A 13,080-nucleotide genomic window follows, 5' to 3' on the forward strand; every position below is an offset into this window, starting at 1 on the left:
TGGGCTTCTCTTTTCTTCTTGTATCCTTGTTTAGGAAAAAAAAAAAAAAAAACCAACCTTCCTAACGGTCCATTTAGTTCACCAAACCAAGTCCAGACGTGGATTCCACTTTTCAAAAGGGAGATTTGGTCTCGTGGAATATTCCATTTTTGTTCGAGCATTATTAGTAGTACTATCGAACACAAGCAGCAATTTCCACTTCCATGCCTTAGGGCCTGTTTGGGAAGTGTTCCCATGTATTTTGTAATGCTCCAGCTTCGCTACAGTAGTCTATTTTGAGAACAAAACATGTTTGGACCGGCTTGTTTTGTTTTCAACAGTACCAGAACACTTTCAAAACAAATCCATTATTTGGCCCAAAAGCTGAAACAATAATTAATTGAGAATGAAACGTCAAATGAATCTCTATCTCATTACAATGTTAGATTTTTCTTCCCCATTCTTAATAATAATTAAAAAAGAAGATTTCTCAATTTATATATAGACAAGGGTGAAGGAGTTGTGTTTGTGACTCTACAATCCTCACATCTCCTTGATCAATGGTGATTTGTTTTGAAACTGATAGAATTTTGGTATAATCTATTTCACATATCAATTTGATTATTTTCGTTTCATTTTTGAATGGAGCTGAGCTGTTCGCACAAATTGTTGTTTGGTCTGTAAATTGTAATGGACAAAAGAGAATTTTTGACCAACGAAGTTGATATTATTTGAATCCATAATCGGTATTACATATAACCTGTTTATGAACCATGCTTCTTTTATTGCACTTAATCCTCACGCCTATATATATTTATTGCTCATATTGACAGCAATATTGAGTTTTTATGCTCCCCACGTATTGTAAGCTGCAAAAAAAAAAAAAAATGAACCAAAAAAGATTAGAACAATGACGAACTAGAAACATGCACAATAACAGATGCATATAAAAATCTGCTTAATAATGGAGAGAAACAAACCTTTTTGTGAAAGAACCCAGTTGTTATCAACTCCAACATGCCATGCGAAGTAACCAAGAATTGCTTGTTGCTTAGCATAAGAAACCTTGGCGGTTATACTCTGTATATCATCATACCCTATCCATGTAGTCCCAGCATAGCAATAATCTGTAACAACAGTGGCATTGTACACAGTTGCGGCGTTGTTCTGAGATATGAACACTTTGATTTGGTTGTAACCCATTGACCCATCACCTGAGGTTGATCCATTAGCCGGTGCCAAAAGGCCATGGTTATTAGCATTCACAAGACGCCATGCGTAGCCGTAAAATGGTAGACCGAGTACCAACTTCTTAGCAGGCACACCACCTTGAATCCATGCCCCAATCCCGTAACTACCGCTAAGCTGACCTGTTGGGTCGTATAGTGCAGCAGGTGCATTGGTCATCGAAGGAGACCATCCTGGACCGTAGAAATCATAGGCCATTAGATTAATCCAATCCAAGCTCCTTGCTATAGATTGAACAGGATAATTTGGACCGTAGTAGTTTGGTCGATAAAATACGGCTGCAGTTAGAATCAGTGGTGTCTTTCCGGTGGTGTTTGCCTCAGTAGACACCGCAGACCGCCACTCATCAAGGAGGCTCCCAAAATTGGTCATTTGGGAGGCCACTTCTGGGTACTCCCAATCAAGGTCTAGCCCATAAAACCCATAATCTCTTGCCAATTTGATTGAAGAATCAATAAAAGTTTTACGCGAGCTGGGTTGGCTAGCCATTGAAGCAAAAATGGTCTTATTAGCACTCCCTCCACCTATTGATAAAAGGGTTTTAACAGAAGGGTTTTTGAGTTGGACCGTTCTGGTGAATTGAGCGAAAGAGGCATTATTTGAGGCAGGAATGGTGGTGCGATTGGTGTTGGAAAGAGTGGCAAATGCACAAAAAAGATGAGTGAAAAGAGTGGAATTTATATCAGAGGCAGCAAATCCACTCTCGGGAAACCAGTAAGCAGCCTTGACGACAGTTTGGGCGGCGGAGAAGGGAAGGTTGTGGAGAAATAGGAGACAGACTAAGAGGAAGAGAGAGGTTTTGGAAGCCATTATTGAAGAAGACTAGAGGTGCATAATGTATAATATTGGTACTACTTTATATAGTGTAAGAACATCCAGTGGGAACCATTCATGAGCTTCTAGATTGGATAATATATATAATAAATTTGATTTAAGGATTTTAATTTCAACAATGTTAGCTTGAAATTGTCTTTGGTAAAGAGGATGCATACAAATTACAGATTTGATTACTTATCAAACAAGTAATTACAGCTAGCATTGCCTTGGTCAACCATTTGAGAAAGAAAAATGGTATTGCGTTTAATATTTTGTGGATGGTATTCATATCATTTTCAAAACAAAAATAATGCCTTGTTAGTTGATGAACATGATGTATTGAATGGACCAAGTCACTACTAGACTATAGTTGAAACTTTTATGGAAGCATGTTGTTTACACCAAAATTGGGAATTTGGTCCCATCAATCCATGCTAGGACCACGGCTCTGCAGAATAGTGGTAGATGCCAGGGCAAACGATATTTCATCATCTGCGAACCTCATCACTCCTACAATAACAGGGGGACTTCCTCCTACTCCCATCAAATCAAGTTGTCACGTTAAGTATGGCCCCAAGCCATCATCGCATTGGGTGCAACCATTGACCTTTGCTTCTGCTAAACAGGGGACTCATTTAGTTAGAAACAAAGTGAAGAGTCATTCATATTCTCTACAACTGCAAGTCACATAAATCATTCATTAAGGACTGCCCACCACTATAATACCACCAAAAATATTTGTTTGGCTCTTGTTAATTAGCTCAACTATAGTCGGGATGTAAACCACAAATTTGAACCAAACGGTCCTAACACGCCAACAACTCATATAAAGTATATCCCCTAAAGGCACACTTTGAACTAAACACACGTTTAGCAACATCAGGGTTTAGAGCATGTTTGCTAAAAAAACATCAACTCTTTTCATAGCGTATGAGGTTATTATTTATTTTTGTTGAGTATCTCTTTAAAATTTAACCCTAATAAAAAATTATCAAATTAAAATATAATTATAAAAAATTATGTAAATTAAGATTCTTAAAAATATTACTCGCTCATTGTTAGAGATTGTAACTTTTTGTTTTAATTATTTAAAAATTTAATTGAATTAAAATTGTTGAATTATATTAGGGTTTAGATTCAATAATGATAAGTTTTGTTACTTTCTCTTTGTTTCTTAATGTTTCTTATATTAAGATATTTCTTATATTAAGAAAAGGGAGATGTTATTTGGGCTCTAAAATTATACACATGCGCTCCACTTTTATTTATTTATGAATCAAATGATAAAATTAATCCTTAACTATTGTAATAGGTCTCTTCCTTTCTCTCTCCTCTTTAATTTCTACTACTCTGTCTAGAAAAAAATTTATTTTCGTTTCCAAATGAGCTATCTGTAATATTTAAAAACAGTAGAGTAAAAAAGTGTAATTTTTTGTGTATCATGAACACGATTATTAATCTTATTTAAGACTCTTGATACAAACGCGACACGATTATTATATGTGTAACACGATTATTATATGTGTAACACGACATGACATACGTAACCTGTTTAATAAATGGGTCAAGACTTGACAAGACACAAAAAGACATATTTAAGTTATTTTTTATACGAATATGATATGTTTATTCTACACGTTTAGTTAAATGAATCATTTTTTACACGAATATGATACATTTAGTTAATCATATCATAATTATATTTATCGAATCAAACACAAATATGACACATTTAGTTAACAGGTGAATCCGTGTCAACACGATTACCACGTGTTTAACCCAAATCCGAACAGTCTCGTGTTCACGATCTGATCATAGTTGAGAAGAATCTATTTACACAAAAATGATTGGGACCCGCATATCTAAGAATTATTCAAATCTACGGTTAACAAAACTTGTGTCTCTGATCACGCATAATATTGACGTTAACCCGCGCTTCATAACTGTGAAGTTCACAGTATCGATTTGCTGAACCTTCGTCCACAGGATTATATCCATCATCATTTATGTTCATCAGCACGTTATCGCACGCGCCGACTCTATGTTCTCTCTTCGGTCCCTCTCTATCTCTATTTCCATCTCCATCTCCTTCGTCGTCGAAGCTCACTTATCGCTTGTCAATGGCGAGCTATGTTCGAATCGCAGTCGTTGGAGACGTTGTGAGTTCTCTCTCTAAGTCATCTCACCTGAAATCGTTTTTCAACCAAGTTTTCGGTTAAAATATGCGTAACTTTTCTGTATGCGATCATTTACTGTATTTATTTATGAATTGCGTAACGTTTATATTTCTAATGTTGTAAATAATTTCGGATATTTGAAGCATGACGATTGGAATCTTCAAGAAGATACAGAGGCTCTTCGATTTTTGCAGGTATCAATCTCTTCTTCTCGTGTCGTATTACATTTTTGTATGTTGTTAAAATTGGATCTCCAGTAATTAATACTCCAGTAAAATAATATTTTTTTTTTTTTGTTGAGTATTATTATAGATATGTTTTTCTATTATTTCTTTGATAGATGTAAATGAATTATTCTGAGTTTGAGTACAGTAGTGGCATGGTAATAATTAAGTAAACGATAGCAAGGCAACACAAAGAGATTTGGTATTAAGGAAATTGAGTTGTAAATATTTGTGTGCTTACGCCATGCTTGGGCAATTAAGGAAAAAGGTGGTTTGCACTTTGAAGATGTGAGGATAAAATTACAGATCTTTGTTGAATGACTTCTCACAAATCCAAAGATTAAAAAAAAATTATATGTTTAAAAAAGTTATTATAATTGTGGCACAAAAGAGGATTAGATTTTGGTGGTAGCCAAACTAAGTCACTCTAGAGAAAGGACGGAACTGAATTGTATTATGGATGCCATTTACTCAGGGGACATGTACGGGGGCTGCATTATGAAATGTTCCCGTCATTTGTGGATGGTGGTGCTCTTGCTTTGCAAAGCCAGTTATATAGAAGTGCATTATCCAGTTTACAGGGGCAAGTGCAATTTCCCTAAAATTTGAAATGCTATGTAACATGTTGGTAAATATGCAAGTATTGAAATTAGGAAACCTATATTCATGTTGAATATAGATATTGGATGTCATAGTGGTCTTTTCTTTCTACTTTTCCAATAAAGTTGTGTGAATTATAGTTTATTTATAAGTTATCATTTTTTTGTTTATCGGACTAATTTTATGCCAAACAAGAAAACTCAAGCTCGAGTTAAGGGTAGCCAATCCATGCCAATTGTGCCAGAGGTTACCTATCCACCCCTCCTAGAACCCTACATTGGTGGGACCAACACAGTGTAACAGCTTCACCTAACTTTATGCCAATCACTTCCTGTAGAAGTGCTTAATTTCATTAGAATGTCAAGCACCGTGTTGCTCAATATTTTGCTTTATTTTTCTTCTACCTATCTAACATGGTTTTATGTGGAAATGCAGCCAGATTTGGTGCTATTTACAGGCATGTCCTTTTCTCTTTGCTGTTTATCCACTTGATGCAATGGCTGGTCTGCTTCTACTTTTCTGTCGGTTACTATTTTAGTTCTTCAGGTACTTTAAGCCTTTTTTTTCCCTGTGTGTGTGGGTTTATTTCTGGTAATCTGGTGGCCTTTCTCCAGGTGACTTTGGTAATGAGAATGTTGACCTTGTTAGAAGCATTGCTGATCTTAAATTTGCTAAAGCAGTCATATTGGGAAATCATGATGCCTGGAGTACTCAACAATTTGCCGAAAGGTAAGTTTAATTGTATTCAAGTATGGAAGTTATAATATTTAGATTATTACCCCCTTTTAGGCATCACATCTACAATTAGACATGCATCATGCGACTCTAGGGGAGCTTCAATAGTGTTTTTTTTTTCTTCTATTGAATTTTAAGTAGTATACTCCCACTAGGATTATGACTCAAAAATTGAAACTTTGAAGTTGAGTAAGAAAGGCAAAGTTTAGGGGAGCATGAACGAACATATGAACAGAAAAGGCTAGATGTGAGAGTTCTAGGGTGCAGGACTTGCTAATTGAAAGAGGGAAATTTTAGGGCTTGTCAGATAGGATTAAGGGTAAGGAGGGGTTTCTGTCTTTCCGAGGTTTGTTTGCCTTCTTAAGGATGCTAAAGAGCAGAAATTTAAAGAGAGGCAGCTGGAAGTAAAAGTGGATCTTAAAATTCTTTCTTATGACCCCTTATTAGTCATCATTTCTAGGATTAGAAATGCGTCACACAGTTCTGAGGTAGCTTCAATAATTTCTTCTCTATTGAATTTTAAGGAGTACAATTCTACGAGGATTATGAGTAAAATTGAAAACATCAAGTTAGAATCATGTGTCTCTACTAAATCTTATACCTAGTAAGCGTTGATATTATAAAAATAGCCTTGATTGTAAAACATGAAAATGCATAAAACTGAACCTTAACCTTATCATCAAATGATAAATGAATAAAGTACAGCTCAAGTCAAACTCAATTTGATTTTGAGAGGTTTTGAATGAAGTCGTCATGAAGTGGAACCAATTTCTAAGACCAATCTCTCCCTCTAGTTTATAGTATATTTTCGTAGTAGTTAGGTTTATGTTGAAAAGTCCAAAGATGTAATTTTAAATTTCTTATCGATGTTTCTTCTTGTAATTATGTCATTGATTTGAATTGTAGGAAGAAGGACCGCGTCCAACTTCAGCTGGAATGGTGAGCATATCTAACATCATTCTTCTTTATAAATAAATGAAAGGGTTAATTTCTTGTGGTATCATCCTAATAAGTATTTACTAATGCCTAAGTGTTTAATTTTTCTGGCTTCATTATATCCATTTAGACTAAGAAAAAGTATCCACTATTCTATGTTGCTGCTTTGTGTTTGGCAATGTCTGCAATCTCCTCTTTTTTCTTTCTTCTTTTTTTTTTCTTCTTCTTCTTCTTCTTTATTGCTGGTGTTAAAGTTTTTCGTTTTGAAAATATGATGGCTTAGGAAGGCCATATAGAATATCAAGGGTGGAATTGGGGATAAGATTTTCGTGTGCTAGTCTAGTGTTTTTTTTATAAAAAAACTAGAAAATTCATAGTCGTTTTTCAAACTAAAGACTGGCATACCAACCAGAAAGACGACTAGTGCAAGGAAATGGAGTAAATAATTCGAAAAGTAGTAGTATTGTACAGAAAAATCTGGATTACTCTAGAATAAAGAGTAAAGTCCTAATTTACCAAAAGAAAATTGATGTAAAGTCCTGTAAAAGTCCCCTGAAGGTTGAGGACAGCTACAATTATGTCTTGCTGATTCTCAAGGAAGAGAAGATAAAAAACCATGGTTGGATGAGGCAAGTAATCAGTCCCTAACATGCTGGAAGAATATGACCTGCAGATAAGGATGTTCAACAGCTAATTAGGAATGGTCTTTTGGTACTACTATTAAGGATGTAAAGAAGTAGTCCCTTAGGCTTGGGTCTGTGACACTAAACATTTTGTGAGATGAAAATAATGGAAAATTGTTTCGGCATGAAAATAATTTAGAGAAGATTGTATCTGGAAGGTAAACTATGTCAAATGTCTTCGAATAATCCTGTGAGACAGGACGATGCAGTTAGTTCTTTGTGCATCATACTTCATTGTACATAATTTTTATTATTAAGTTTACATACTTTACCATTGAGTTTTCATACTTTAACAAAAATTGAAATAAACAAAAATATCAAAAAGAAGGGCAGGTTAAGGGCATCTCAGTCAGTAATCCTACTTGGACAATTCATAATTATTTCTTCCCACTATATGTTCATTGCTGCCCGTTTCAGAATAGGAATGATTCAATAAGTGCTGGACTTTCCTAAGGCTGTGTAGCCTAGTGGTATCTTCTCTACCTCCCGAAGTGGAAGGTGAGGGATCGAGTCCCAATAGGGACAAATGGGTGTGTGAGTTTCTTGCCAATGAAGAAAAGAAAGAATGACTGCTGGACTTGGATCTGTACTAATAACAAAAGGGAAGGGGGGGGGGGGGGGGGGGAAACGTGCATCTTTCTTGAGAGTATTAAACATGCTTGACTATAATACATGCTTGACTATCATAACTGACAAGAATTTAGGTGCTGATAAATAACATCGCGTTTTGTGGTTGTCAGTCTTGGTGAGGAGCATGTAGGTTACCGGCGTTTGGACTTCCCTTCATTAAAGCTGAGTATTGTTGGTGGAAGGCCATTTTCTTGTGGGGGTGAACAGTTGTTTCGGAAAAGACTTCTGGATGCGAGGTTAGTAATGTTAAAGCAAGTTCTCTTAGAATGAGTTTTAATTTTCTGCTTGATCTCACTTGGATAGTAAGTGGTGGCACACTGGCACCGTGGCGAGGACTCATAGATTTCATTAGGTTGTGGACCTGGATTCCTTTCATTTTTTGTCAGTAACTATTCCTTCTTTCCTTTTCTTAAATCCCTTCAGTTTATTACTACATTAGATTAGATCATCAGTGTCCGAGTTTAATGATGTTCTTTATGGATTCAATCTGCACTCTCGCACTGTTACATATGTTTGATGGATACTTGAATTCCTCATATAATATCAGCTATGACAAAAGTCAAGCTAAACTTTTCCTTAAAGCATGGATGAGATTCTCAGACATCAATGTTGTTCATGTTCTTGTTTATGGGACTTATGATGCAATTCATTTGGAATATCCTCTTAGATATGGAGTCCAAGACATGAATGGAAGTGCAAAGAGAATATATGAAGCTGCTGTAGGAGCCCCTGAGGATCATTCAGTTATATTTCTTGCTCATAATGGTCCCACAGGTGTGTCCGTCTTCCCAAAACAGAATTCAACGTAGCTGCTTGTGTTCAAAGGAAAAATGGTAAATTCCTTTTTAAAATGCAGTTAAATCTGTGCAGGTCTTGGTTCTAGTATAGATGATATATGTGGAAAAGACTGGGTATCTGGAGGTGGTGACCATGGTGATCCAGGTAATGCCCTATGTGGTTGAACTCCCATTTCAATAGGTTACCTATCAGTGAGCCCTATCAGGGAAGGATGGTAGTTGGTTCCACTGAAAAAGCTCCATTGATTAATTAGCTTGGGTGATTCACTTTTTCATTGGAATGATGTCACTATGCTGCTGTGCCTTGTGGCATGTTGATTGGTAACCTTCTGGACTTAAGGGCCACTAGTCCATTACAGGAGGGAGACAAACATGATCCTTCTTTTATGCAATTTGTTTAAACCTTTCAGAATAATGATGTTTACACAAGTGATTTTTGGTACAGACTTGACACATGCCATCTCCCAGTTGAAAGGGACAACCAAATGCTCTATCCCTTTGGTTGTGTTTGGCCACATGCATAAAGAGCTGGCATTTGGAAATGGACTTCGAAAAATGATTGTGATTGGGGCTGACAAGACTATATACCTAAATGGGGCTATTGTTCCCAGAGTTAGAAGGTTGAGTGATGAACATGGAACCAACTGCAAAAGCTGCACGAACAACGAAGGCCCAGTTTTCACACCCAAGGCAGAAGGCACAGTGCGAGCCTTCACTTTAGTAGAGATTGTGGATGGAAAATTGGCGAAGATTGCAGAAACTTGGGTTTCCGTTTTCGGAGACAAAACCAAGTCAGAAGAGGAGCACATATTATTTAGTAGAGGATCCAGAGGCTCCAAGCTTTGTGTGTAGAATGGAATTCTGGGTCGATCATGATTATCATGTACTGAGGGAACCCTGCATCATGTATATCGAAGATGTATGCTCTTTTTCCAACCCATATATATTTAAGTGTAGATATGCCATATGGCAAATCTTTTCTAATTATTAATAATAAGAATATTATAAATAATATTTTAGTTGAATTCAGATCTTTATCGGGATGAATTTGCCTAATGTCAAATTTTGAAATTTGGATTTTAAAACAAATTTTGATCGAGTGGATCTTGATCCAACACATTGACAACCTTACGAGCAAGCATGTACTATGTATTTCGTGTATAAAACTGAACATTTATGTAGTACTTAGTGTTCAGTTACAACTACTGTGTCTTTTCATAAATCCCCATTTCGAAATTAGTGTTTTTTTTTCTGACAAAAACTAAGCAAGAATATGGGAGAGCTCCAATTGCTGCTAAAAGAATCCCTCAGCGGATTGAGAGGGATATGTCTTCTCCTCTTTCGTACATTGTGGCTGGAAATTTATGAATTCTTTAATCGTTCAGTGATGCATATATATATATATGCTTACATTACATTAACCAAAAGTTTACATATACATACATACTTATATATCATAATATATCCTGTTGTTGGGCACTCTTGGTTATTCATAATGTGAACCTCTGTTCGAATATTATTATAACGCAGATACGGAACCACTTAAATGGTAAAGTTGTTGAAACATAAAACGTCACGTTCTAAAATACGATGAATCAACTCTTAATTTTATATAACTAAGAGTATCTTCAGCGGTATGTTAAAATATTATTTTTGTATAAAATATATATTATGTGTAAATTTTTTTCATTTCTAACAGTCTGTTAAGATACATTGCCACATCACCAATGTGTAAAATGGTTATGTATTTTACACAACCTTTTTACAACGCCAAATCAACATATTTCATTTCTTATTCCATTAAAGAATCAACTATATATTAAGTAAGTTAATAAAAATTATGTAAGGTCCTAGCATGACACATGACTAGATATTATTGGGAAATATATTTTTACACAAAAGTTCTAAAATAACCGTTGAAGCTAAAATTAAATAATTCAAAATTTTTGTGTAAATCCATCATGACACATCAGATTTACACACAAAAAATATACACAACGGTTGGAGATACTCTAATAAGTTCTAGTCTTTTGATGGTATAAACTTTCTTTTCCAGACTTGGTGGGAAGTAAAAATATTTAGTAAGTATATATTTGCTTAAACTTAAAATAAAAATAAAAAATAAAAATCTTAATTAATGTATGCATCTCAAGTTAAGTTGTGGCAAATTGACAACCAAATAGCAATATATATGTGTTATATATCCATTCTCTGTCTCTCAACAACTAGACCTTTGGATGATTATGGTTATTTGATTAATCAAGATTTAGAAGTGGGACCCATTGGGGGTAATGGTAGGATTGGGGACACTTCCGTTTTTGAGCTACGTATGTCACATAATGAGGAAGACAAATTCCCAACAGGAGCCACATACTCTTCACATGGGTACCATTATAGAATTAGTATAATTGTAATATTGTATTACTTCAATAACAAAGAAAAATGTGTATGAACTGGCAGCAAAGTTCGTACAATTGCTACCTTCTTCTATTCTATTTTATTTTATTTTATTTTGAGGCAGGAAAATACTATCAAATATAATAGTGGAAGACAATATTAGGTAGACAACATGACAATGCATTTTGACAAGTGATGTTGACTCTCTCTCGTGATTTTTGTTTGGGTCAAGTCGTTGTCTGCTTGATTTATAATTTCAAAAAATACATAAAATTTTAATATTTTATCATAAGAGTCAATTAATTTATAAAATACTGAGTTAATTTGTTATGAATTGTTTTTTGAGAATTTTTTTATTTTAGTAGAACTTGAAGTTTGTAATATATTTTTTAAATTTTCCTTAATAATACTAATTAGGGTAAATTGCATTAACATTTCTGAGATTTCGATTAATGTTACTCAGATGTGGGTCAACGGATATTTTAACAATGACACCCCATATGGTTTTAAATGTCATATTTGCCCCTAATTATTTAATTTAATTAATTTACAAAATATCAGTCATATTAATTGATAAAACTACTTTCATCATTAAGCCTTTTTTCTTTACCCTAATTTCTAACTCTTTTTTTTTTTTTTTCTTTTTTTGGTTCATTTTAGTACCTAGCCACTGACACTTCCTCTCTCTCTTCCCGATCTCTCTCATATATTCCCATCTTTCTTACTATGTTATAAGTGTGGGTTGGCCATAATTGTTTTAAATTTTTTTTTCTACTATGGTGTTTAGGTGTTGTGGTGGTGGTTAATAGTAGTGTACAGTTATCTCATTTTTTCAAAAAAGATAATAATATTATTTTTTATTTTTTATTTTTATGTTATGGTGGTGGTTATGGTGGTATAAGTATTGTTATATATAAACTATAGGGTTAAGTGTAAAAAAACACCCTTATAGTATGCTTACAGTGCATATTGCACCATTCCAGTGTAAAAAACACCCCTAAACTATGACATTTATGCAAATAGATCCTATTTATAAAAATTGGACTAAAATGCACTTAGCAACACATTATATTTATATATATATATATATATATATATATATATATATATATATATATATATATATAGATACATATATATACATATATATACATAGACATTTATATATATATACACACGTCGCCGAGAGGGAGAGAGGTTGATGTCCACGTCACCGGGGAGTGGAGGAGATAAAGACGGAGGTGTTGTCGGGGAGGGAGGGAAAGGTACAGCCGCGAAGGAACCGGCAGGGCCGCCGATTACGGTGGAGCGTAGCTTGGGGTAGGAGATATGTGAGTCAGATTTTTTGGCGAAAGACGTGGGTTTATCCTTCACGCCATCCTTCTCTCCGCCATCCGCTGTTGCTAACGTGAGCCAGGACCTGTTCCAGATTGCTGCGGAGAGAGTTAGTTATGGCTTCATTCGTCTTAGCTAAGTCACTCCACAACTGGATCTCTATGTACAGATTCCTCACTCTTTCTTGAAGTGCCAAATTCAACCTCGCGATTAGACCTGTCAATGGAGCGGATCTTGATCCGGATCCGATCCGAATCCGATCCGATTAGTCGGATATGGATTGAACAAAAAATCCGATAATCCGGTTACGATCTGTAATACCCCTAATTTTAAAAGGACAGTTCTGGAATTTAATTATTGTATTTAATTGCATTTTATTTTATTATGTGTCATTTTATTGGATTATTTGTTTGAAAATTGATTATCTGCTTGTTTGTCCTTTTATTTGAATTAATTGTTTTCTTTTATTAATATTATTGTTTTTGTTATTGGATTATTTTGAATTGGGTTAAGTTAAATGTTA

At 34.9% G+C, this 13,080-nt stretch overlaps 2 protein-coding genes across 3 annotated transcripts; one reads left to right on the forward strand and one right to left on the reverse strand.

Moving 5' to 3' along the window:
* Nucleotides 1-670: 670 nt before the first annotated feature.
* Nucleotides 671-2,098, reverse strand: LOC132280056 (class V chitinase-like). Its single transcript, XM_059782163.1, has 2 exons — nt 960-2,098; nt 671-848 (listed from the first exon to the last, which is right to left on the reverse strand). Exons 1-2 carry the CDS (start codon nt 2,035-2,037, stop codon nt 826-828), a joined length of 1,101 nt encoding a protein of 366 aa, XP_059638146.1. The 5' UTR covers nt 2,038-2,098; the 3' UTR covers nt 671-825.
* Nucleotides 2,099-4,000: 1,902 nt separating this feature from the next.
* LOC132277626 (uncharacterized) lies at nt 4,001-9,850 on the forward strand. 2 transcript variants are annotated; one of them, XM_059779466.1, is made up of 9 exons: nt 4,001-4,202; nt 4,364-4,414; nt 5,480-5,501; nt 5,659-5,773; nt 6,686-6,718; nt 8,139-8,264; nt 8,696-8,802; nt 8,899-8,970; nt 9,271-9,850. In XM_059779466.1, the coding sequence occupies exons 1-9, from the start codon at nt 4,050-4,052 to the stop codon at nt 9,675-9,677; spliced, it is 1,086 nt and encodes a 361-aa protein (XP_059635449.1). In that variant the 5' UTR covers nt 4,001-4,049; the 3' UTR covers nt 9,678-9,850. The 2 variants fall into 2 exon arrangements, with proteins under 2 accessions (XP_059635449.1, XP_059635450.1); XM_059779467.1 differs by having other exon boundaries at nt 4,033-4,202; nt 5,480-5,547.
* The last annotated feature ends 3,230 nt before the right edge of the window (nt 9,851-13,080 follow it).

The sequence above is a fragment of the Cornus florida genome, unplaced genomic scaffold (genome assembly GCF_030987335.1).
Source record: "Cornus florida cultivar Cherokee Brave unplaced genomic scaffold, ASM3098733v1 CherokeeBrave_3.0.0_Hap2_Chr10, whole genome shotgun sequence".
Taxonomy (NCBI): Eukaryota; Viridiplantae; Streptophyta; class Magnoliopsida; order Cornales; family Cornaceae; genus Cornus; species Cornus florida.

Coding starts and splice junctions, on each gene's coding strand:
- LOC132277626 (XM_059779466.1), top strand. CDS start 4,050: ATGTTCATCAGCACGTTATCGCACGCGCCGACTCTATGTTCTCTCTTC. Junction 6,719..8,138: donor GTCCAACTTCAGCTGGAATG/GTGAGCATATCT, acceptor TGTGGTTGTCAG/TCTTGGTGAGGAGCATGTAG. Junction 8,971..9,270: donor TGGTGACCATGGTGATCCAG/GTAATGCCCTAT, acceptor TTTTTGGTACAG/ACTTGACACATGCCATCTCC.
- LOC132280056 (XM_059782163.1), bottom strand. CDS start 2,037: ATGGCTTCCAAAACCTCTCTCTTCCTCTTAGTCTGTCTCCTATTTCTC. Junction 849..959: donor CTGGGTTCTTTCACAAAAAG/GTTTGTTTCTCT, acceptor TTTTTTTTGCAG/CTTACAATACGTGGGGAGCA.